The sequence below is a fragment of the Carlito syrichta genome, unplaced genomic scaffold, assembly GCF_000164805.1.
Source record: "Carlito syrichta isolate Samal-C Ts95f unplaced genomic scaffold, Tarsius_syrichta-2.0.1 Scaffold130550, whole genome shotgun sequence".
Classification (NCBI taxonomy): Eukaryota; Metazoa; Chordata; class Mammalia; order Primates; family Tarsiidae; genus Carlito; species Carlito syrichta.
Window position 1 is genome coordinate 43,329 of NW_007074646.1, and position 25,422 is coordinate 68,750.

At 45.1% G+C, this 25,422-nt stretch overlaps 1 protein-coding gene across 1 annotated transcript in view; it reads right to left on the minus strand.

Annotated features, from left to right (window-relative positions):
* Positions 1-25,422, minus strand: part of BPTF (bromodomain PHD finger transcription factor) — a 115,614-nt gene that overhangs the window by 37,144 nt on the left and 53,048 nt on the right. Inside the window, exons 9-20 of the mRNA XM_021708068.1 lie at positions 20,630-20,759; positions 20,074-20,212; positions 15,870-16,115; positions 12,703-15,007; positions 8,390-8,514; positions 7,779-7,907; positions 5,419-5,569; positions 5,013-5,055; positions 2,539-2,785; positions 2,022-2,183; positions 1,656-1,807; positions 697-805 (exon numbers count right to left, since the gene is read on the minus strand). Of these exons, the coding sequence (XP_021563743.1) occupies positions 697-805; positions 1,656-1,807; positions 2,022-2,183; positions 2,539-2,785; positions 5,013-5,055; positions 5,419-5,569; positions 7,779-7,907; positions 8,390-8,514; positions 12,703-15,007; positions 15,870-16,115; positions 20,074-20,212; positions 20,630-20,759 (3,938 nt within the window). The remainder of the gene's footprint in view (positions 1-696; positions 806-1,655; positions 1,808-2,021; positions 2,184-2,538; positions 2,786-5,012; positions 5,056-5,418; positions 5,570-7,778; positions 7,908-8,389; positions 8,515-12,702; positions 15,008-15,869; positions 16,116-20,073; positions 20,213-20,629; positions 20,760-25,422) is intronic.

Here is a 25,422-nt window from a genome sequence, read left to right on the forward strand (position 1 = left end):
GACAGAGGGGGACTCCAACTCAAAAAAAAAAAAAAAAAAAACATTCAATAGTGCACTTTAATTGTCATCTTTATCTTTAAGCCAGTATGCAATGAAACTGTCATAATTGTGTTTACTTTCTTTAAACACTACATGTTATTCTGTCTAGTATCAGCATGCTACCTTCGTCCTCTTTATTTTTCGGCCTTTTCCCATCTTCTTATTCTTTACCTTTTATAGCTTTTGTAGTAATTTAATTTTAGGTATGTTTCTCATAAATGTCTTTTTTTAAAAATCAATCTTTGCAGACTTCAATTTCTAACATGGTAATTTTAACCTATCACATTAATTGTGATAAGGAAAGGTCAGGCATTGCCTTTTGTCATTTTCTTTTATACATTTCCTTGAATTTCCCTCACTGTTTTGTCTTTTGCCATACAGACCGTTTTCTTTCCTCATTTTCTTTAATTCAATTATGAACTTATATTTTACTAACAGTTTCTTTCACATTTTAGTAAACATATTTGAGCTGGCAGCACCAAATGTGAAATAATATCTATGGATGATGCAGCTCACGATAATTAGAAATTTAACATGCTTTTAAGTATTAATTCAAATCGGTATGTTCTAGGATGCAGAGTGCCAAATGCAGAGGCTTATAGATTTTCCCCAACTGGCTGTTTAGATATAAAATGATAATCCTGGGTGGACAAGTACCTGGCTGTACCATCACGGGTGTTCGAATAATTGCCTTTCCTAGGGTTGACTGCTGAAGTGGTGTTCTAATCACCGTCATCCCAGGGCGGATCTGGGGTCCTGTGATTACCTGCAAATGACACAAATGAATTAACATGTTTTACAAGACGATAGCATGATGGATTCGGAACACTCTATATCGACGAAAATGTCTACACAAATGACAGAGGCTCTTGGACATTACGTTTTACATTATAGCAAGCATCAGAATAAAGATGGAATTCTGAGGAGAGAAAAATTGAGTCCAAATGGCTATCATATGAAATGACTCATCACTGATCCGCAGAACTGGCCACAGACTAAAAGGAAGCATAAGACTTGGCAGAGTTCTGCTCCTCATTAGCCTCACAGGAACACGTGGCCCGTTTTACTTTGTCTAGGTTCCAACCCATGCAGGTAGCCAGAGACTAACAGCAAGACCAGACACCAAGTGTTCTTTCATTGTTTTTAGGGGAACTAGAGAGCTTATTAATTCAGGCTTTGCAGTAAGCTGCAGCAGGCTGTTTCTTTAAACATTTTCCATAATACTTGTACCAAAGGAATGATATATCTGCTATGCACATACATCAGCTGACAACAAACCAAGTTATAACAGTGCTGGAGAATCTATTTTTCATTCTATTTCTCAACTAGGCTGCACAGCACACTTCCTAGGGTGGCCCAGCGCTGTCCATTGTTGTACATAAATGCAACTTTTCTATAAAATTCTGGAAAGTCATTATTATTATCCATGAACTACCATTAACTAAATGCTCAACATCAGCACTTCATGTGCCATTTTTACTTAGCAGAAATATAATCGTTTTTTTCCAAATCAGTACTTGTTGCAGATTAAGTGAAAGGCAAAGGACAATGAGTTGGATTAATCCTGGAAGAAGGCAACCTGGGTGCTCAGCACTTCGAAACACAGGAATCCCCACCTGTGAAGGGCCCGTGGTTCCCCCAGAGCCTGCAGTGTTGGGCCTGATGGTGACAGTGGTCGTCCTGGGCTGGAATGAAGTCAAGGTTTGCTGACTGGTGCCTGTACTCGATGGAATGATACCCAGGACTTTCTGCTGAACTTGAACAACACCTTAAAAAAAAACAAAGACGTAATCAGTCACTGTCCCTGCATGAAAAGCAGGAAATGCTGCTCGCTATCTGAGGAGAAATCACGTGTGGTGGGGTTTATAGTGGGCTACACAGAATGTGAGATCCAAGGGCTGAAATCAGTGAAAAGAAAATGAAGAATAATGGCGACAGCATGATCTGGCAAGTGTGAGTTAAACTCTTCACATTTCCCTTACCTCCTTGTGTTGCTGGCACATTGACAGCGACAATCTTGCTGTTTGCAGGAAGTGGCAGTTTGGTAATTACTTTTCCTGCCACGGGGACTGGACTGCCTGCAATTTGGAACGTCTGACCTGTGCTGGCAATGGTGGTAGCCGAGGTGGCAGCTGTGCTGGTGGCTAATGGGGCATAAGACATTCAATAAGCTTCAGGATTAAAAGAACCAGCAACGCAGTGACGTCGAGGAAGGGCACGGATGCATGAGATGCGGCTCGTTTGTCTTTTTAATAAAAACACTCCCTCTCCACTCAAAGCGAACTATGTAAATGCTGAAAGTGAAATGATGTAAGAGAGAAGCTTGGTAATGTAATATTATGAACATTATCTGGAACAAACCAATTGTTACAGCTTGTTCACTCCATCAGTTGCAAATGAAAAATACTTTTCTAAAGAAATGCTTCACTTCAGTGGGTGAGGGGTTGACAATTCTTTTTCCTGAATGAAGCAATCTTTTACTGAATCACAGCTGTGTACCTGAGTTTGACTGGCCTTGCTTAACCCAGGTAGCAAAGGTCTGGTGGAAGTTCTTGTTTTGCTGGAATGTTACTGTCGCTGGAGATCCGACTTTAGTAGTGAGCACCATCTTGGTTCCAGTTGTAACTGAGCCACTGATGGGGGCCACCATCACCTTCTGTGCTGGAGAGATGGAGCTGGTGGTGCTGCTGGTTGGGGAAGAAGTGGAGGCTGCAATCACTGTAGGCTTCTGCTGATCCAGCCGCTTCTAAAAAAGCCGGAGAGAGAAAGCTTGAACCAGAACAGCTCTACGTGGAAACAATGCCCTTTTGCGAGACGTCTAGCCACAATTTCTCTTGCCGTAAGAAACCGCACTAAACGTCGAACGTATTTTACGTCTATACAGAAAATAAGTCCACATAAATGTATCCCTGAATTTAATTTCTTGATGAAGGCAATAATTTTCATGTCTCTAAACCACACACATTTCATTGACAGTACCAACAGAAAATTTAAATTGATAAACAACACAAAATCTAAAATGATCCAGTGTTTCTGGTCTGTACAACTGTCCAAGCTTTCAGACTGAAAATACAAGAGAGGTGGGTGACCTTAGTGCAGGCAGGAACCCACCCTCAGTAGTGAGTCTGAGCTGGGCACACGAAGGGAGCTGAAAGCTTCTGCTTTGCTGGAATGTTAACTCACCCAATTATAAAGAGCATGTTAACAGCTGGCAGCACTAGTCACCTTGGCACAAGCAAGCTGAAATCAAGCAAGCTGAAATCAAGCAAGCTGAAAATGATAAAACAATTTTTCCAGGCTTATACTATTCTCTCAGACATTTCTTCAGAATAAGACCTTAGGTCACAGTATGCAGAGTGGGGTTACATCAAAGACAATTCCATGCCTTTTACTGTCGACTACCCAGGTTTTCTGACAGCTTCTCAACGGTGGTCTGATGAGGGACAGCACAGGCTGACACATGAAGACCTGACAGGCAGATTTCCTGCACAGCTAGGAGCAGAGCCTCTACCCGAGCCAAGAGACACCGTGTCTGGGACCCGAGGCGCCAAGCCACTGATGATAGAGTCAGGTGTCTCCCGAGGTCAGCTGCCAAAGCTGCCCTACCTCCTGGCTCTGCAGCGTCCCCTCTGACACCATACCCAGTCCTTCAGGACAACTTTTATATACACCTACACACTTGGATTACAGGTGAAGTACTTCACACAGTTTCTAACTCTTCAGAAGAACAGAAGCTTAGTTTTGAACACTTAGAGGTGTCATCTGATTGAATCGAGAAAAAAGGAAGCCAAGAAACTGAACACATTTAGGAGTAATTTACTGGGGGATACACCTTCACAATGAAAGCGTTGGCTATCTTTGTAAATGAGCATTTTAAAGAAATTTTTAAAAGCAACACATTAGGTTACATTGTAGAGATGACAAAACACATCCACAAAATGAAAAACAAAACAACCAGCCGGTTATTCTATGGTTCTATGAAGAGACACTTGTGCCTGGGGATAAATTTCTGAACAGACAGCATCACACATAAAATCCAAAGTGCTGTTATTTCAAACTTTGATGTAAATTAAGAACATACAGTAAACCAGACAGTACATAAGACTCTGAAAAGATGTTTCACAAAATGTGAGAAAAAAAAGTAGTCTGAATAATTTGATTTAAATATGATCTTAAAATAGTTATACATAACTATGTTAGTAATATTGCAAACAGACTAGATATATAACTATTTTATGTATACCCTCAAAGTTTATTATTTTTCTTGAGTTGGGGTCTCATTCTGTGGTCCACGCTGGAGTGTGGGGGCACAATCACAGCTCACCGCAGTCTTGACCTCCCGGGCTCAGGACACCCTCCTGTCTCAGCCTCCAAAAGTAGCTGAGACTACAGGCACACACCACCATGCCTGGCTAAACTAGCTAAGAATTTTTATAGTATCTTCTCAATAGAATGAAGAAGGAACCATCTTTTACGTGGGTCCTAAATATTCAGGTACATATGGCACACTATGGCAAAGAAATGTGAGGAAACTACTAGCAGCTTGATGTTTGTCAATTATGACAAACGCTTACAGAGTTCTGGTACAACCTGCTTTCTCACAGGGATTTTTCCAGATTGGAATTTTGCAGGAAGAAATTATTTACTGAAATCACCCATAAAATTTAAAAAATAACAGATAATAAAAATCTTACTTCAAATGTCCTCCAAATATGCACACTTTTCACAAAACCATAGTTTACTTTATCCACAAAGCTATCTTCAAGGAATGAAAATAAGACGCGTGACAGAAACACTTCAAGAACCTACACGGATGTGTCACTGTTGTGCTCTTTGCTGTGTGTGAACTTGGCTACAGGTGTGGACCCACTGTCAGGTGGGGCCGGCACCACCTCCCCACCTGCTGGTAGCCAGGGCTGCTGCTTTAAGGCCTCCGCTCGGGCCTTCAAGTCCTCTGCCTTCTGTTCACTAACCTTAGCCTGCTGCTCAACGGCTTGGGCCTTCTCTTTCTCCACTCTGTAGGATAAAAAGAACAATCAGAAACTACCCTGCGGGCAACCCCCTCGGGTCCCCTCCCACTGTGGGAGCTCTTCTGTCCTCTAATAAATCCTGCTTTAAAAAAGAAAAAGGAAACTACCCTGTGAGGCACTGGGTATCTAATATAAGTGAAAAATAAAACATCAAAGACAATTAGAAGCTGACGGATTGATAACAATACGTTAAAAATCAGAGACAAGACTGTAGCAATATAGGCTAGCACTTAGAATCAAAAGGTGGAGTGAACTGCACCAGTGAGTACTAGGTAAGACATGCTAACGGTCGCTCTAACTCTGAGCTGATAACATCACCAAATACCCAAGAGGGTGCCAGCTACCTCACCTCTCAGCAAACGCCCTGATCTCCCATAATTCCAACTCTTCTTCTGCTACCCAGGTCTCAATAATCACTGGACCGGTTTGCTTGGGCGTTTCTGGTCTCTTGGGCCGCAATGCACTTGATCGAAGGCCCTTCCTCTGGGGTGTTGGTGTTTCTTTGGAAAAGAAATCAGAGTATTTTAAACAACACTGCTTCTTTTTAACTTTTTTTTTAGTAGGGGTCTCATGCTGTTGACCAGGCTGCAGGGCAAGTGGCACAACCATGGTTCACTGTAGCCTCCACCTCCTGAGCTCAAGCGATTCTCCCTCCTCAGTCTCCGAGTAGCTGGGACTACAGATAAGCACCTGAGTAATTTTTTAAAAATGTTTTGTAGAGACAAGGTCTTGCTATGTTGCCCAGGCTGGTCTCAAACTCCTGGCCTCCAGCAATCCTTCCACCTCAGCCTCCCAAGCAATATTGCTAACTTGAGAGTCCTTCTGGCATCTTCCATCATAAAAGTCAGTGGTTGGCAGGTTTTTTCCTCCTTAAAGGGCCAGATGGTGTGAAGACTGTTCAGGCCAGATTGTCTCTGCTGCCAGTGTTCAACTCCGCCTTTGTATGGTCCAAGGAGCTCCAGACAATTTGAGTGAGTGCGAGTGGCCATGTTCCAGACAAGCTCTATTATAGAATCAGGTTGTGAGCCAGAGCGCTGGGCCATGGTATGCCAAACCCTACATAAAAGGCTCAGAGTCTTTGCACAGCCAATCTCCTCGGCCTGGCACACTATTCCCAGCCCCACCCCTTACCTGACTAGCACCAATTCACCCTTCAGACCCCCACAGGGACACAATTTCCTTCAAAAGTCTGGCCATTCCTCTCACAGCTGGGCACACAACCCTGGTCATGCGCTGCCAATGTTGTCACGGGTAGACCTAAGCCGTTGAGAAGGGTCAAGATCTCCTCCTAGTAAAACTTGAAAATGACCCCCTGGAAGCAGTGGCAAGGCCTAGAAGGACCAAGGTGAAAAAAGTCACAGGAAAGGGCTTGTGCCTGTGGTTTCAGTTACTTGGAAGGCTGAAGCAGAAGGATCACCTGAGCCCAGCAGGTTGAGGCTGCAGTGGCCATAAGCGTGTTATTGCCCTCTAGCCTGCGCAGCAGGCAAAAAAGAAAAAGGAAAGGCCCTTCTCACGTTGATTCCTCGTGGAGAGAGGAAATATTCCAAGTTGTTTTCACCAGATTTCAAAATTTAAATGTATACATTTGGGGAGAACCAACTTTTATCTAAGGATATAATTTTCTTTTCATATATTTACTAATAGATGTTTTCCTAAATAAACTTCTCATATGTATAAAATAAAATGTCTGATGTTTGTTCATGTATATTCAATCTGGACACCACACTGAACATCTTTGAGTGCTGATACTTCTGGATCTCATAAAATTTTCCAGGCAGACATTCACAATCATTTGCAAAATCATGTTAATCAAGCTTCTTTTCTGGTATTTACCACTCATTGCTCTTTCTTAACTCATCGTAACATGTTAACCCTTAATGATGTGAACATTATAACCTTTCCTTTGCTTGAGACCAGAGGCACAATTCCATCTTTCTACGAACTTGTCACCCACTGCCTGTCATGCGGGTGCTCTATAAATGTCTCCCGAGTAATTTCTTATGCCTGTTAGACAATGTCCGCCCTGAGCACTAACGTATTCCACCACAGCTTTCACCTTGGACACTTGCGATGACCTGACAGGAGGTGCCAGGACACCACACACCAGACAGACTAAGTGGCTCGCTCTGGGGCTGAGCGCCTAGTGACCGCCATGCCTCACATGCTAATTAAGGAGGTATTTTTATGGCCCTTTACCGTGCCTGGCACAACACCTGTAGGCATCAGTGTTCATGCAAGAGCCTCAATGTTTACTACTTTCATATCATTTTTAAGAAATTATTTGGCACAAGGCCTCGCTGTATCACCCAGGTGGAGCGCAGCGGTGCAATCACAGTTCATCTGAACTCCTGGAATCAGGCGATCTTCTTGCATCAGCCTCCCCAGAACCTGGATTACAGGCACGCACCACCATGACTGGCTACTTTTTTTTGGATAGAAACAGGGTCTTGCCATGTTGCCTAGACTGGTCTCCAACACCTGGCTCAAACAATCCTCCTGCCCTAGCCTCCTCAGAGGGCTAGGATACAGGTGTGAGTCACTGCTCCTGGGCTGGTATCATTTTTAGATGTGGCAGTAAATCATGAAAAAAATTATCTTTTTCAGAAGGAGAGGATCAAGCTGAGGAAACAAGTATAATCCTATTCCGACTCATAAAAGACATGGCTGCCAGGTCAACCACAAAAGAGCAAAACTCTTTCTATTCCTTACCTTTGGGTGCTTCTGGAACGCCAATGGGGCAAATGATTTTCCTGATGCAATACTCAGATCGAATGCCGTAAGGGCCAACATCTCGCCTCTTAATGATTTCTGTTGTTGTGATTTCCGTTTCAGATGTTTCTATGGTGATTTAATTAGCAGAGGTAAGATATCGGAGACTAAAGAGGTGCAACAGCTGGTGCTTTGCAACAGCGAGTCACATGTGGAATAATCTTTTGGATCTTTTGAGGATTAGCATTATCGCCAACACCTAACAGGATCACTGCCATACTCCTCTCTGGGAGTGGCCCGACAGGACACGCGGCACGGCTCAGTCAGATGTCAATGAGCCAGGATGGAAGCCACAGCCATAGGGTGCCAAAGGTTTAGTTTATGTGACCTGCCCCTACAATTACATATCTCTCTGAAAACACAGACTGGTTCATGCATCCGTGATGCCTCACAATCTGAACCCTCCCCCAGCCAAGGATGTTAAGAATGTGTGGCAAATTACAATGCAGTTATATTTTAAAAATACAACCATTTTACTTTGATAAACAGCAGACACTAGCAAGGAAGTGCTTCAGGCTTTTAAGCTTCAAGTAGAAAGCAAATGCCCTGACCTGTCCGCGTAGTCCCTCCTCCCGGAGGAGCCTTGGCCGCCATGTCGTCCCAGCGCAGGCTCGCCCACAACAGCCGCAGCATCAGGCTCACTCCTGCCAAGGACTTGACGGTCTGAAGTCTGTACCTGAAGGAAGGAAAACCGGAATCCATGTATATACATGCACAGACGCACGCACACACTCGCACTCCCCCGCGCCAAACGGAAAGGTTGTATGTTTTGTCCTCATTATGACTTCAGTGTTTACAATACTGTTTCGTAAGACTTTGGTGCTCTAGGTCCCTTAAAAGCAAGTATTTTGTTTGTAGGCATAACGGGCCTCTAACACTATTCTCTCTCTTTTTTTTTTTTTTTGAGTTGGAGTCTCACTCTGTCACCCAGACTGGAGTGCAGTGGCCGCTCCTGGCCACCGCAGCCTCGACCTACTGGGCTCCGGCGATCCTTCCGCCTCAGCCTTCCGAGTAGCCGGAACTACAGGTGTGCGCTACCACACCCGGCTAATTTTTGATTTGTTGTAGAGATGAGGTCTCGTCAAGTTGCCCGGGCGGGTCTCGAACCCGCGGGCTCAGGCAATCCACTCACCTTGGCCTCCCAAAGTGCTGGGATTACAGGCTGAGCCACCGAGCCCGGCCTAACACTATTCTCTTTAACTGCCACATGTTTACAAAGAGTGTGTTTCATTATAAGGGTGATATGGCAACAATTTATGAAGATTTTATAAATTTAACCTAATTCCAAAGTAACTGTTAGAAAAATTAAAAGGGAGAGAAAAACTAGAGAAATAAATGTGTTACTAAACGTGATAAAGGAGTTTTGAAGAAGGAAAACTTTTGACTAATTTTTGAACAAAATAACCAAAAATGTTTAAATTTTCTCAAAGAGTGAAATAAAAACAAAACCCCTTGCAAATCTAATAAGGCCGTCCCAAATGGCAGAAAATAGTGTATCCAATGAATACTGCTAATAATAACAAAGCTTCAACAATCTTAGTGTAGTTGTGAGATCCTATAATAAATCACAAAATATCTTTAGGAAAAAAGACAACACTATATTAGCTATTATCAGGAGACAAATCCTTTTGTGTTATGGCATTTTTTCTAAATATTGTGTATAAAGGCACCAAATATTTCAGATATTCTTTAAAAAATACTAAAAATATCTTTAAGAGTGAATTTACTCAGCTGCAATGAATATCATGCCCTAAAATTAAATTCACTCTAAAACATGATAAAGCAACCCCAGGCTGTTGGTCCTGTTAGGGTCTTAGTGTACTATTTTGTTGACGTGTTCACGCTTCTTAAATGAACATACTGAGGGACTGCAGTGTAGAAAAAGCCTACAAAGTGGAAGTGCTCGCCTTTCCTCACTCTGTACAAGAATGCTATACTGGGCAGGCTGTGCTCTCTTTGGACAGCAGCTGGCTAGTGACACGGACACCCAGAGAAAGGAGTGTGGGGACCGGGGCGCGGCAGCCCCGCAACCTCATCTCCACATCTGACACCAGGACTTTCCCTGCTGTGTCCACAGCCACAAGTCCTCTGACCTGGACAGATACTCCTAAACTAGAAGGGAAATGTCCTGAGACGGAGAGAGTGTCACTGCCAGAACGTACCCCACAGAAATCCCCAGGGGACTTTAATGTCATGGGAGAGAGCACATGAACATTTATTGGGAAAGTTTGTCCTCATTCTCTCATTTCCTTCCCCCGTACTGTCTCCAGTCAAACGCTAACGCTAAAGCACTGCTAGTTGAAGAGAGGTGACCCGGGGAGGACACTAGCGCACTAGCGCATGCATGCCAGGCTGCTCCTTTGGTCTTCCTCTGAGGGCCTGAGCGCTCCTGGCGTCAGACTGCATGGACAGAGCTAGGACAGGTCAGGGAACTGGAGCCTGTCTCTTGCTTCTCAAGGAGCTGCAGGAGGAAACCACAGGGTCACAGTCCAGTGGAGTCCCAGGGATAGGGTGCAGTGCTGAGGGTGAGGGGCACCCACTTGCGGGGTGGGGGAGGGCGTGCAGGAGCACACTTGTTTCCAGAACCATCGCTGGGTGCTGGGGCTGGAGGAAAGGGGTGTGGAGCTGAGAAAGGTGGTGGAGGAGGGTCTGGGCCCCAGAGGTAGGCCAGGAGAGGCACATGAAAGGGCCCTGGGCTTATCTGGAATCAGGCGACTGGATGGGCAGTGCTCCCGTGGATGGGACCTGCAGGTGGCGGACGCTTCCCGCCCCTCCCTGCAGCAGCCGCAAGGGCTCCAGTTCAGGACAGTCAGGAGACAGACCAGCGCTTGGCGAGGACCTCTGGCAGCCTGTGGAGCAGGACCGTGAGCTCAGAGTGACGACGCAGCAGGGCCTGGGCTGCACCGTGTGGAGGAAAACGAGGACCCGAGGCACAAGACAAGCCGGCAGCACTGCTGGTCCAGCGGGAAACCCATGCGGCTCCCACAGGCACCCCGGCATTCCCAGCTTCGGCCTAAGCATCAGGCATATTTTACTCAAGTGTTAGGATAAAGAAGCATTTCACATGCATGATTTTTTGTATGATATACTTTTCAAAAATGCATTCTAAACTCAAGAACAATTACATATTTACCCATGCCTTCTTAAGTAGAAGGAATGATGCTTCTCTCAAGTTTGTTTCGGTAAATTAAGATTTTTAAATGCACAGGAAGTCGTTTCCTTCCCTTAAAAAATAGAAAACTAAACCATACAAACTGTGCCACAGTACATATTCAGACAAGATAATACAAGACTCAGTGGGGCAAGGCGGGGCCTGCTGACGCTCGTTGGGATGGCGCCGCCTCACTCCCCTCGAGGGGTCGGAGATGCCCCCAGCTGAGTCTGCAGGAAGTCAGTCAGGTGGCTGTAAGTAAATTATCTGTACACAGTAACTTTTCCAGTGGGAAAGAAGTTACCTGCAGGACAGTCAAGGACACATTTGGGCACCGCTCTCAATGAAGAAAGCAGAAAAGTGCAGAGTAATCCTACCAATCCATGAACTGTAATGGAGAGTTCCTTGATTCCCTGCAGGATTCTGCAAATCCTTCATTGCAGGCCCTGCAGAGAAATTGTACTTTTCAGCTGTCTCTATTGAATGTGTCATGGAGTGATGATATTTTATTTCAAATCAAAAGATGACTTATAAAGAACTTGGTCAACAAATTATGACTGGTTGTATTAATAAATTCCCTTATAGAGCATACTTACATTCTTTTTTGGTTATTTTAAATACTAGCTGATAGTAATATAGAGGAAACAAAAAAAGTGTGATTTTTTTTTTTAACTTAAAGGAATTGGAAACATATTAGAAGACACACAGAAATGAAGCCTAAAGAGAAATGAAGTCTGCTCAGTAATCTGCTTGAAACAAGCATTTCAGGATCCTAATAAAATCTAACTGAAACTAATACCGACTCTAGAGATTTCTAAAGATGTTCCCAGAACTTTGTTTTCAATGTACATTTTCTATCCTTCTCAGTTATAAGGGTGAAAAGATAAAGACAGGGACATGCAACAGGACAAATCAAGGACAAATACGTGAAATGGGATATGCAGACAGAGTACTGGACTGAGACTTCGCAAACCAGGTGCTGCTCTTAACTCTCTCTGTGGCTAGAGGCAAATCACTGTACATCCACAAAGGATAAGAATTTCCAAGATCCCTTCCCAATATAAAACTACATTATTTTACAACTACCAACACTACACACTTGTAACTCATCTCTCACATCTAAAATGCCCAGAAAATTTAAAATTAGAACTATCTCTGGGCTCAAGAGAAATTCCCAGCGAATCTCAGAGATTACCTGTTCACACAGAAATAGCAGCAAACGCCAAAACAAACACTTCCCATGCAAATAAGTTACATGAGGAAGATTTCCACATTACAACAAAGTATGAAATTTATAGGCATGTTTCCTTGCATCTTGTGGTTTTATGGAACTACCTAATAAAAATCGAACACAAGCATTCCAGAAAATTGATTATCTTGTTCCCAAAGCAAATACATGGCAATAACTTGGAAAGTCACACCACAAAAACAATCATGTTTGACATATTCCTCTTGTCTTGTGAAAGTTGAAACTGAATTTCTTTTAAAGGACTCTCTTAAGTTTTAAGTCTTCAAACATTTTTTCCTGAGTAAACTTTAGTACCTACCAGGTGGCCAAGTTTGAAGCTTTCTGGATCTTCTTTCCATGACTAACTTTGGCCAATAAAATAGCCTTCTTTGTCTCTGTTATCTCACTTTTTTAAAGGAGATGTGCTTATGAGACGATTCTTTAGAAACTGTCTCCCTCCCCCAGATACATCTTAAAGTACATACCTCCAAGTGATACCAAAGGTTGGTCTAGGAGAAGGATATGGCCATATATCCAAAGCAGGTTTTGCATTGTAATTAAAATAAGGGACTTCTCGGATTCCTCCTTTTCTGGCCAACTTTTTTAAGTCATCATTAGGCAAAACAAAAATGCTCTTCTTGCTGCTCTTGGTAATAAACTTTCTATAGGATGGCAGAGCTGTACCTGAACGAGTCTTCTTTGGTCTTGAAAATTTCATCAGCTTCACTTTGTCTCGTGTGGAATACTCCTTGCTCACAGTCATGGATGTGACCAGCGTGCCGCCTGTGGTGGTCAGGGCGTCCGTCACTGTCGTGGTGACGACGGTTTTGCTCTGCTCCGTTACAGAGATGATGTCTACATTGCTGCCAGCGGAGGGCGTGGAGAGTTTTGTCACCGTCGTAGTGGTAGTTGTGACCATGGACTTCGCACAGTTCTCTGTAGAGGAGACCACAGTTTGCCTATCACCTTTTCCAACCTTGATCACGGTTTTTGATTCTGTGGCCACAGTGGATGTCGTCGTGGTGACCTCTGTAATGACTGTTTTTCTTTTAGACTCTCCATTGACATTTTCATCTTTGTTGGCAAGCAGACAATTTTCATCAATAAAATCATTACTGAGATTAGATTCCTCTCCAGAAGTAACAGGTGATGGTGTAATTTTCTTAACGTCTGAGGTTTCAATCTCCATATCTTCTATATGACTACCTGAATTGCTTTCTGGACAGGGTGATGGAGACGTGGTGGTCTGTATACTGTCAGACTCTTTGGCTGATGACAGGGCCCCAAGGCTTTCTTGGTAGCTATCATCAGCCTCTGAAGAACTCAGTAAATGAGATGTGGTTTCCAAGTTTTTTTCATTAAGCTCTTCCATGACAACATCACCATTAATGAACGGCTTCACAGCAGATTCTTTAACAGCCAGGGACTTCATATCATTTTCAGGGATTATTTTATTTATATTATTAACCTTTGACTCCGCATTGGTGCTTCCCACTTTACACTCCATCGTTTCTCTCAAGCATTCACCTTTCCGATATGCTTCAGGCTCATCATCTCTTCCATTTATCTGAAATGCCCTTGCTTTCTGTCCTTTCTTTTCAGACTCTCGGTTCTCACTTTTCTTTCTGTCCGCAACGTTTCTTAGATTTGTCTGATCAAGACACTTACTAACGGGGCTCTCCTCGCACCTCTGCTGCTGACCAGGTTTTCTGCCATTTGCTTCGGCTGCCCTACCCTGCAGTCTGTCATCACAGTTCTCCATGGACTTAGCGACAAATGCATGTTCCAGGGGCCCCAAGTCTTCCACACCTTGTTCTTGAGCCACGAACTGTTCAGAAGGACTTTCACTGCTATTCTGAACAATCATATCTTCTTCACTGCTATCCTGAACAGAGACAGTGTCAGAACTATTTTCCAAAGTGCTATTATACTCAGAGTCACAGCCCAGTTTTGCTTCAAAGTCTGTTGCTTTCGACAGAGGTGAGGCATCTCTGTCACTGGTACTTTCAGGTGCTGGTGGAAGTAAAGCACTCTTGGAAGCAGAAGCAATGCTGTTTCTCTCCTCCTGTGAGAGAGTCTGCTTGTTCTTACAGATCAAGGGACCAACAGCATCTGCACTGGCGAGTTTAGAGTCATCAGTGAAGTAATCACTTTCTTCTGTTTTACTCTGACTCACTTCCTCGCCGTTACCAGCAGATTCAAAGAGATTCCCTTTGACATCGTGTTCGACAGAATTGTGTCTCTGACAGTGTGCCTCTGAGTCCTGAAGGGAAATGTCACCCAACACCTGATCTTTCGGACACAGCCTGTCTGAGGCATGACCAGGATCACCGACTCCAAGAACCGAGAAGTCACGCTGTGCGCATCCCTGAACCAAGTCTTCCGACGGACTGCGCCTCGCAGCAGGGCCGTGTCCGTGTCTAAGTAAGTCCTGCTGACATCCTTCTTTTGCTTTGGCGACAACTGGTGACTCAGAAAGGCTCTTCAAAGAACCCACACAAGGCTTTCCAGGACCCTGACTTCCACTCTCCAACTTCATTTTTTCAAGACGCTGTTTTTCTTCCAGTGTAAACTGTTTGATTCTTCTCTCGAGAAGGCCATCTAACTTGGATGACTTTATCTTCTTTTTATAACTAGTCCTTAGGTGAAAGCCCTCACTGACATTGACCACATCGACTCGAGAGCTGTCCTGACAATGGATCTGGGACTCTGTCCTCACAGCATCATCTATTTCCATTGGTTCTTCCTTGAGGGACTTATCGCCGTCAGATTCTGAAAGTCCTGTAACACCTGTGAAGCAAAGACGTTTATATAAAATGGTTTGCTTTTAAAAAATATCTATTTTTCTCATTATCACTCTAGAACTTAAATACACATATCTGTGTTTCAAAGTCCTTGATATATATATTGATCAATGAACAGTGTAAACTTTATAAAAGGTCAATTTAAAAGCATGCATTCTCCAAATATTTAAAAACTCCAATTCTCAGTATCCAAAAATGATGGAATGCTGTCATAAAAAGTTATGCAGCATGTGACAGGTAACTCTTTAGGTGCAAGTATTATCCAGCTTATCTAGTTTTAAAAATTACTGTTTACAAAAGACAACATAAACATAAGATCCTCAAAAGGTTAAGCACAGTGTTACTAGATGGTCCGGTAAGTCCACAGCAGGACTCTCTCCAGCAGAAGTGAAAATACAAGTCCACATAACAACGTGCACATGAATGTTCACACCAGCTCTGCCGGAACCAGTAGAAACAACCCACATGTCCATCAACAGCTGAATGAGTAGACAAAGTGTGGCACGCCCACACAATGAGATGTCGTTTGGAAAGATGAGGAAAAGTACTGATATGCTGATGAGCGCCGGGAAACACACCAAGCGAATGAGACCAGCAATATACGACCACACACTGGCTAATTCCCATTTCACAGACTGTCCCAAGTGGGCAACGTCACAGACAAGGGGCGGGGGACTGGGGTGCAACTGCGAAAGGGGATGAGGCCTCCTGGTGGAGTCATGCGGTGCTCTAAAACTGTGTGCGGTAATGACCAAGCTCCGAGAACACGCTAAGGCCACAGGATCTACGTCTCAGGGGAACTGTGCGTGTCTGGATTCCTTTCCAGTCAAGCGGCCATACAGAGGTACCTTTCTCGCTGTGGGTGCCGGGGCCTTTTCCTCTTGCCGGCTGTCCTCCGCGGCGATGCTCCTCGCTGCAGCCCTTCTGCTCAGAGCTCTTCAAGCTGTCCATTTCACTTTGGTCAGCTCCTTTTGCAGCAACTGCATCTTTCACCCCGTCTTTCTCAGAATCAGGCTCTGTTTTTATTTTTTTGGGACTTTGTGGACCTTTTCTTTTATCTGATTCATCCATATTTTCATCCATATTATTTTTGGCTAAAAAGAACCAGGCATAATTAAAGGAATTTCAGCGATGTACTTCAATATATCAGTTTAGTGGAAGTAAACAAGTATCGTCCAGCAAACTACATTTCATTATTTTATTAAAACAAAACAAGACAGAAGTTGAAGGCACAATGTAGTTCCTATATGTTTGACAGGTCTACAGCATAAAAGACTGAATCTTAGACATATTTCAGGAAGCATCACGCATGAAAGGTGATCTCAACCTGTTCAATGGTTCCAGAAAGTCTGCATCAGTGCTTCCAAACAGAACGTGTTTCACAGAACCCTATGAGAACTGAATAAAAACTATAATCCTAGTCGGGAGTGGTGGCTCACGCCTGTCATCCCAGCACTTTGGGAGGCCAAGGCGAGAGGACTGTGTGGGCCACATGGCTAGACCTCATCTCTACAATAAAACCAAAAAACTAGCTGGGCGCGGCGACATGTGCCTGTACTCCTAGCTACCCAGGAGGCTGAGGCAGAAGGATCGCCTGAGCTCAGCAGGTTGACGCTGCAGTCACTGTGACTGTGCCACAGCACTCAAGCCTCAGGAACAGAGTAAGATCCCAAATGAAAACAATAACAAAAACAAAACACTACAATCCTTTGCCCAGAAAAAATGTCTATACAAACTTCTGTGATCTAGTTCAATGGTTCGCGGAAACCTTGAAGTTTATCCCATGGATTCCAAGTTAAGAAAACTTAAGTCTGTATCACAGAATACAAAACTTAAGAGAAATAACTAAACGCAATGTGTGGCCTTGTCTGGACAGTGAAGACAACTGGACAATGAGGGCAACTGGAATACAGACTAAGAATCCAAGAACTAATTTGTTACTACAGTTAAATTTGTTGAATGTGATAATGACATGACGGTCATAGACAAAATGTCCCCGTCACTTAGAGATGCACACTGAACTCCTTTCGGTGAAATGACGTGAGCCCCGAAAGTTGCTTTACAACAGGATAAAAGCAGGCAGTGGCTTCTGAGGCGGGAGTGGCAGGAATCGATCTGGCTGAGGCTGAGCGATGGCTACATGGGAGCTCATCGTTCTGCCTCTTGACATTGGTGTAGCTTCAAGTTTTCCACGAGTAGCTGAAAAGAAAATCAAACCCCAACACCAGAACGGTTGCCTCGAGTCTTTCTGGGTCTTGGAGGCATTTTCCACCTTCATATCATTCTTCCCTTGAGCCTATCCCAAGGCTTCTGCAATGTGCATCCATGCTTTATTTAAAGGAATGATTTCTTCCAAAAAGGTTTGGCCAAAGAAAGGAAGGAGCCCAAAACCCACACAGCACCGGCCAGGAGCGGGGCGCTGGTAAGAGAAGAGTCCCAGCAAGGGGCAGCAGGCCCAGCCTGGATCCCCACAGCGAGAGGACAGGCAGCCATTTCCTCACTTGGTGCTTGTGCAGCCATGCCAAAACAACCACGCTGCGTTTCTGATGTTCTCAAGTTGCTCCGAAGAGCATCACACACAAGTGGTAGCTGCACCTACAAGCTATAAGAACGTCCGTCTGAGTTGAGTTCTCACTCTGCTGTCCGGGCTGCAGTGCAGTGGTGCGAACATGGTTCACCACAGCCTTGACCTCCTGGGCACAAGCAATACTCCTGCCTCAGCCTCCCGAGTAGCTGAAACTACAGGTGCTTGCCACCAAGTCCAGTTATTTTTTGTGATTATCTGTAAAGATGATATCTTGCTAAGTTGTCCAGGCTGGTCTCAAAACTCCTGGGCTCAAGCAATCCTATTGCCTCAGCAACCCCATATGCTGAGATTATAGGCATGAGCTACTGCACTAGGCCAAGAACTCTAATATTTAAAATAGGTAACTATAGCTGGGTGTGGTGGCTCATGCCTATAATCCCAGCCCTTTGGGAGGCCGAGGTGAGAGGAATGCCTGAGCCCATGGCTTCGAGACCAGCCTGGGCAACTTAGCGAGACCTCATCTCTACAATAAGTCAGAAAGATGAGCCGGGTGTGGTGGCGCATTCCTGTAGTTCCAGCTACTTGGAAGGCTGAGGCAGAAGGAACACCTGAGCCCAGCAGGTGGAGGCTGTGGAGGCCACTGCACTCCAGCCTAGGTGGCAGGGTGAGACTCCAACTCAAGATAAATAAATAAATAAAATAGATAACTATAAAATGCTTGGGTTCCCTCCCCCATTAAATGTCTTATTGACACAAGGAATATCTCACAGAGATTCTTTATGGAAGCCTAAAGGTTGATGTGCAACATAAATGCATAGTTTTAGAGCCACCCTGGGGGCTAGAGACAAGCGACACACAGTCAGCAGCCAAACGCGTCTTCTGATACCACATCCAATGTTCCTGGAACTGCATTTCTTTATTTTTTCTTTGTATTTCTTTATTTTTATTGTTTTTACGTTTTTGTAGAGATGGGGGTCTCACTATGCAGCCCAGGCTGGACTCAAACTCCTGGACTCAAGCAATTCTGCCTGAAGTGTCCTGAGTAGATGGGACTGTAGGCACATACCACCATGCACGGCTCTCTCCGGTTTTCAGCATACCTATGTCCCCACCACAGACCAGATTAGATGAGCCACTATTACACAGACTAGTAGTTCCAAAGTGATTCACTGGTGGCCACTGTTGCCTTCCCTGTAATTCCTAATCTGTGGTTCAGCTAAGCCCAAGCCTGGGACGTGTGCTTCACTGCTTTCATCCCTGCTATTCCCAGGAGAGGCTCAGGAAAGACCAACCTGGCACCTGCCTAGACAGAGTCCTAACGTACAAACAATGGATAACCCATTCCAAGGACAGAGGACAAGAGATGAACTTGAAAGACCTAAATATTCTATACATCGATCATCTGGATTTTATGACACAGGTCAAACCAGGTCAGACATGTTCTCTGTAACTCTAAGTGGTGCACAAGTGAGTGGAGCAAGATATCGGTACGAAAAGAAATCGCACCAGGCACAGTGGCTCACGTCTGCAATCCCAGAACTTTGGGAGGATGAGGTGGGAGGACAGCTTGAGCCCAGGAGGCTGAGGCCACTCCAGTCTGGGCAACCCCCAACTCAAAAAAAAAAGGACAGAAAAGTATAATGATCTTTTGGAAATTGTTATAGTTTTGATGTGACTATGTTTAGATAAGGGAACTGAGTAGTGAATACCTCTATTTAGCACACAGAAATATTTCTTGATCTCCTATTGTATCCAAGACACTCGCAGTATTTTCCTACGTTGAGAGTTTCACAAATCTACCAGCTTGGGGTTCACAAAAACTGCACACAGGAAGCCATGGCAGCTGCTGGGGCCGCACTGCACTCCTCAGCGCACTTGCTGAAACCTCTTCACATTGCTCCCACAGGAGAGAACACTCAGCACAGACTAGCACGTGACACCGCACAGCTCAGCTGCTCCAACAGTCAGGAGAGATGTGGCAGAAAGCAAAAGGGGCAGTGGAGGGAGGGGGCCAGGCTGACTGTCCGTGTGTCACTTGGCCCGCCGTGGAAGACCTGGGCATCCATCACGAGCATGAACATGCACAGCCGCTCGGAGGGCAGTGCACTCTGGAGTTCTGAGACTTTGGCGCCACCAGTAAACCGTGTCGGTATCCCAGAGCCTCTATCACGTCATTTCTGGTTACGCTCTGGGCTACAACGCCAAGGGTGGCACCCACATGGCTCCTTAAGAAGTGAATCAGCCCAGAATTTAAGATTTGAAAACAACAATGAGGTGGCTGAGACGGTGCTAAGAGAACATGTTCTCTTCTACCATCTTTCTTCAATGGTGATCTGAGATATCAAAATCATCCTGGGAATTAAAGTCATTTCTTAACACTAAAGTGAGCTTAGACCTAGTAAACTACATTGATAATTCTGCACACACTATTAACATTTTCAGAAAACTGCTTTTATCTAAAATATAGTCAACGTGCTACAAATTTACAGGAAATACAACAATGCAGGAAAAGCAACTTGACTCACCTCCTCCTGCTGATTTTCTGTAATTCACGTTCGTGTTGCCTGGCAATTTAGGAACAAATCTATGCACGTGCGTCTTACTAACCCAGCTCCAGCCACCGTACCCTGTCACTCTGTACTCCTCTCCTTTCTGTTTCCAAACCTGGTGTAAACGAGAACAATTGTGATTAAACAAGGACGGCAGTGCTCATAACACACATGTAGCTTTACACATTTGTACCAAACAGGACTAAAAATGGGGCAAATCAATTAAATTTACCAACCAATTTTCACAGGAAGCAAAAGGTTTACAAAATAACTCAATACTCCTTTTAATATGTAATATTTAACATAATTTTATCATTTTATAACAACTTCAACCAATTGATCTCATGAACCCCCTGGACTCTACTAAGATCAGCCTCTGCTTGTAAAACTGCCAGCAGGATCGACTTTGTCCCAATAATAATAGTAACTAAAAGATGTCTCATGAGTAAAACAAAAGCAGCAAGTATTCAGAGCTGCAGAATGAATGGCTCAGAATGGCCAGCCACCTTCAGAAGGTTCTGACAGGCATTACCTGATGTTTGACTGGAAATGTGTATTTCACCCACGTGGCTTGCTGCATTGTTTCCTCCTCTTCCTGCTTTTTCTCCTTTTTTTTCACTTTCTCCTTTTCCTCTCTTTCAATTGATGTCATCCTGTGTAGCCTAAGAATACACAGATCGAAAGACAGTTACATTTAACTGAAGAACAAACAAAAAAGACAGAAATGCAATACAGAAAATTTGGATGACAAAATTAAAGACAGTTGTAGCCTACAGTCCAGACAATCCAGTCAACCAAAATTAGATGTGCGATTTCTATTTAGCAAGAAAAATCAGAGTTACAAGGCAAAACCAAAATATGCTATTCTTCCCATGTCTCTCCATAAGAAATACGTACAACTTAGTCCTAAAACATTTCACGTATAAACCAATACTCATGCATTTTTTTTTTGAGTCGAGTCTCACTCTGTCACCCAGGCTGGAGTGCAGTGGCATGCTTATGGCCACTGCAGCCTCGACCTGCTAGGCTCAGGCGATCCTTCTGCCTCAGCATTCCAAGTAGCTGGAACCACAGGCATGTACCACCATGCCCTGGCTAATTTTTTATTTTATTGTAGAGTCGAGGTCTTGCTAAGTTGCCCAGGCTAGTCTCAAACCTCTGGACTCAGGCCATCCTCTCACCTCTGCCTCCCAAAGGGCTGAGACTATAGACTGTGAGGCGCTGTGCCTGGCCTTATGCATCTCTTTACACAGCCCATGGTGTATTCACACAAAGGGTACTGACATTACACATACAACTAGTATTTAATCAGTGAATAATTGCACTAGAAGATCTTTCCTTACCAAAATGTACAGATCTGCTTAAAGAATTAAAAAATTTGCCACTAAGCCGGGCTCGGTGGCTCAACCTGTAATCCCGCGCCTTTGGGAGGCCGAGGTGAGTGGATGGTCTGAGCCCGCAGGTTCGAGACCCGCCTGGACAACTTGGTGAGACCTCATCTCTACAATAAATCAAAAAACTAGCCAGGCATGGTGGTGCACGCCTGTAGTTCCAGCTACTCGGAAGGCTGAGGCGGAAGGATCGCTAGAGCCCAGCAGGTCAAGGCTGCGGGGGCCGGGAGCGGCCACTGCACTCCAGTCTGGGCGACAGAGTGAGACTCTGACTCAAAAAAAAAAAAAATTTGCCACTGAATGGACATACAATAATTTATTAAACTAGGTTCCTATTAAAGGATACTTTATTGCCAGAGTTTTTTCTTCCAAAAAACAAAGACATGCAAATCAAAAAACATTTGCTTTACCAGACATTATTTCTGATTCTCACCAGCACTGTCCATTAAACCAGAAACCAGCTTCTTACATCCAAAGAGCAAGAAGTCCACAGGGGCTGGGAAGGAAGGGCCACCCCGCTCACCACCACTGGACGGACACCCAGGTCACCCCTTCTCAGGCAAGAGAGGCGCCACATGTGCCTGCTGGTATGGGGCAGCCTGTGTGAGCCTCTATGGTCAGGGATGAGACTAGACTCTCAGAGTCCCCGTATTTCCCACAAACAGAGATATGAACCAAAACCCATAAAGAGGGGAACCAGGCTCCAAGAGCTCCAGGGTAGACCTGCCCTTTGCAAACTAACCAGATGTGGACATCTAACACAGCTGTGGGAAGGAACCCAGGACTATGTCTCCTGGGGCGGTGGTGCTGGAAAGATGTGAGAGAAAACTCGATTCTTGTTTTCTTCATCACCCTCTCAAAGACTCCCCCCAATCCCTCCATTCCCACGGTTAAGGCTCTGTGTCCCTGTGGTTATAGGACCCAGAACGCAGCCCCCCAGGCCTGGCTGGGAGCGCATGCCTTCTATCTGCACATGAATGGACACAAGCTTGTTCTATGAGCCGCCTGCAGTCTTGTGAGCCTCTGGGGAATGGGAGCAGCCCTTCACTGGGAGTTCAGTACTGCCTCCAACAAGCTGAACTTGGGCACGGGGCCTTCTCACCCAGCTGCTGCAGCTCAGCTGATAATAACACACCCAAGTCCAGCCCAGTAGTGAGTGTCTCTGCGGGCAGCGGCAGGCATGGAGCACTGGGGAGGCAAAAGACGATGCCCCAGAGCTGCTATGGGCAGGGTGCACAGATTGTGGTCATGGTGTTCACAGGCAAGCAGGACCCTTTTCATCACTAACACAAGGCTTCCTTGGCACAGGATGCCAGACTCCTGTGGGAGTGGGGTGGAAGGATCTCCTGAGCCCGGCAGGTCAATGCCGGGGTGGCCGTGAACATGCCACTGTACTCCAGCCTGGGCGACACAGTGAGACTCCAACTCAAAAAAAAGAGAGACATGACAAACCAAGTAAAAATATTTGTGCCACAAATGGGAAGTTTCCTTAATTGACAAAGTGAAAAGGACTGAGAAAGCAGACAGAGGAGATGAACAGGCATTTTGTGGAAAATACGTATGAAAGGCCAGCAGACATAGAACTTGTTTCCTGAGTGAGGAGCAGCCGGGCAGCATTCCTGCCTCTTGGTTGTGCTGACCATTAGGAGGCTTGGTGCAGGGCAGCAGGTGTGGCTGGGTGACACTGTGGCTAATGCGTCCTGCCAGGCACCCCGGAGAAAATTCTACTGTTCCACTGAGACGATCCACAGGAGAGCTGGAAACCCAGAAGCGTCCCGTGTGCACAGATCTCTGTGCAGCTGTGCCAGAGCCCCAGAAGGAAGCCCCCACACCATGCTGCCTCTAGTGCCGCTCAGGATAGCACGAGGGTGTGTGTGCGCGCATGTGCGCATGTGTGTGTACACACGCACACGGGTGGCAGGGCTCCATCCACATCTCCATGGCCAACAAAAGCCTGGCCAGGAAAAGGGTCCAAGCTTTATTTCCACACCCGCCTCCTGCTCGGGGCTTCGTGACACCCTGTGATCACACATCAAGTTGTCATCAACAATGTCCTGTGCCTTTCCTCCTGCTACACCCAGGAGCATCCCGTGTTTGGGGATTTGGGGAAGACATTTAATACACAGACGGCTGCGTTGCCAGGCCACTCCTCACACTGCTGTCCACCCGAAGGCCCCCCCTCCCACACGGACACGCACTGCCCTGCGCCAAGCCTCCTAATGGTCAGCGCAACCAAGAGGCAAGAATGCTGCCCAGCTGCTCCTCACTCAGGAAACAAGTTCTATGTCTGCTGGCCTTTCATACGTATTTTCCACAAAATGCCTGTTCATCTCCTCTGTCTGCTTTCTCAGTCCTTTTCACTTTGTCAATTAAGGAAACTTCCCATTTGTGGCACAAATATTTTTACTCGGTTTGTCATGTCTTTTTTTTTTTTGAGTTGGAGTTGAACTACAGACACGAGCTACCATGCCTGGCTAATTTTTTTGTTTATTGTAGAGGCGAGGTCTCGCCAGGTTGCCCGAGCTGATATCGAACCCGCGGGCTCAGGCAATCCACTCACCTTGTTTTCCCAAAGTGCTGGGATGACAGGCTGAGGCACCAAGGCTGTCCTGTCACGTCTTTGAGTTTGATTTTAACAATATTTTTCCACTCAGAATTTTAAATGCATGCATCCACTTTTTTTTTTTTTTTTTTTTTGCCTCTAGGGCATCTGGGTCTTTTATCTCTTTAAAAGCATTACAACAAAAACATAAATCAATTCATGTTTCCTTATTGAAATTTTCCTTTAGTTTTTAGAGTGGTTCAAAGAAATCTCCATCACAATGTGTCTCTGCCAGGGCAGGGGGGCAGCATGGCCTCCTCAGCCACCTTCCCTTCCTCTCAACAGGCAGTGCTGCCACAGCACCTATGCTTAGGTCTGCTTCCAGAGTCTCTGTTTACTCCATGGCTTTGTTGTTTCTATAGGACAGATGATTTGTATGACTGGAGCTTCAAAATATGCTCGAATATCTAGTGCCTGGTTCCCTTTTTGGCTATTTAGGTACATTAATTTTTCTGGATGACATACTGCTGTCGTGTTGGTTAAGCCTTCCCTGTACCCAGGGAAAACATCTGTTCCCTGTACCCAGGGAAATATCTGTTTCCCTGTACCCAGGGAAAATATCTGTTTCACAAAGTATCCTTCATGTCTGGAGTTAAGTTTTAAAGACTACTTTACACAGGTCCTGAATATTTGTTGTTAAGTTTACTCCTGGATGTTTGAGGTTTTTTGTTGTTGCTGCTGGAATCTTTTGTTTTGTTATTTTTAAGAATATGTAAAATGCAAACAAGTTAAGAAACAGAACTTCAGGCAGGGCCCGGTGGCTCACACCTCTAATCCCAGTGCTTTGGGAAGCCAAGACAGAAGGATGGCTTGAGGCCAGGAGTTCAAGACCAGCCTGGGCAACACAGTGCAACCCCATCCCTAAAGGAAAAACACAAATCAGCAGAGCGTGGTGCTGTGTGCCTGTAATCCCATCTTCCGAAGAGGCTCAGGCAGGAGGATGGTTTGATTGAGGGCAGGGCCGCAGGGAGCCATGACTGCACCACTACACTCCAGCCGAGGTGACAGCTAAGACTACGCCTCAAAAAAAAGAGAAAGCAGGTGTATCAGAAGCCTGTGTGTCCCACCTGCTGGTAGTCATTTAATCATGACCCTGGCTTCTGTGTTAAGCACTCCCTTGCTTTTCACTACACTGTCACCACCTATGTAAGTATCCCAAGCAATGTGATGTTGGGCTGGTAAGACTCAGCAGCAAGCATGAAGCTAGCTGTGTGAGCAAAAGAGCACTCCTGTCTCTATGAAAGAAGGCTCCCAGGAAAACACAGACTTGTCTCAGGTCCCCTCAGGCTGCAGCTCTCAGCAGGCTCTGACTCTGGGGGAAATGAGCGAGGG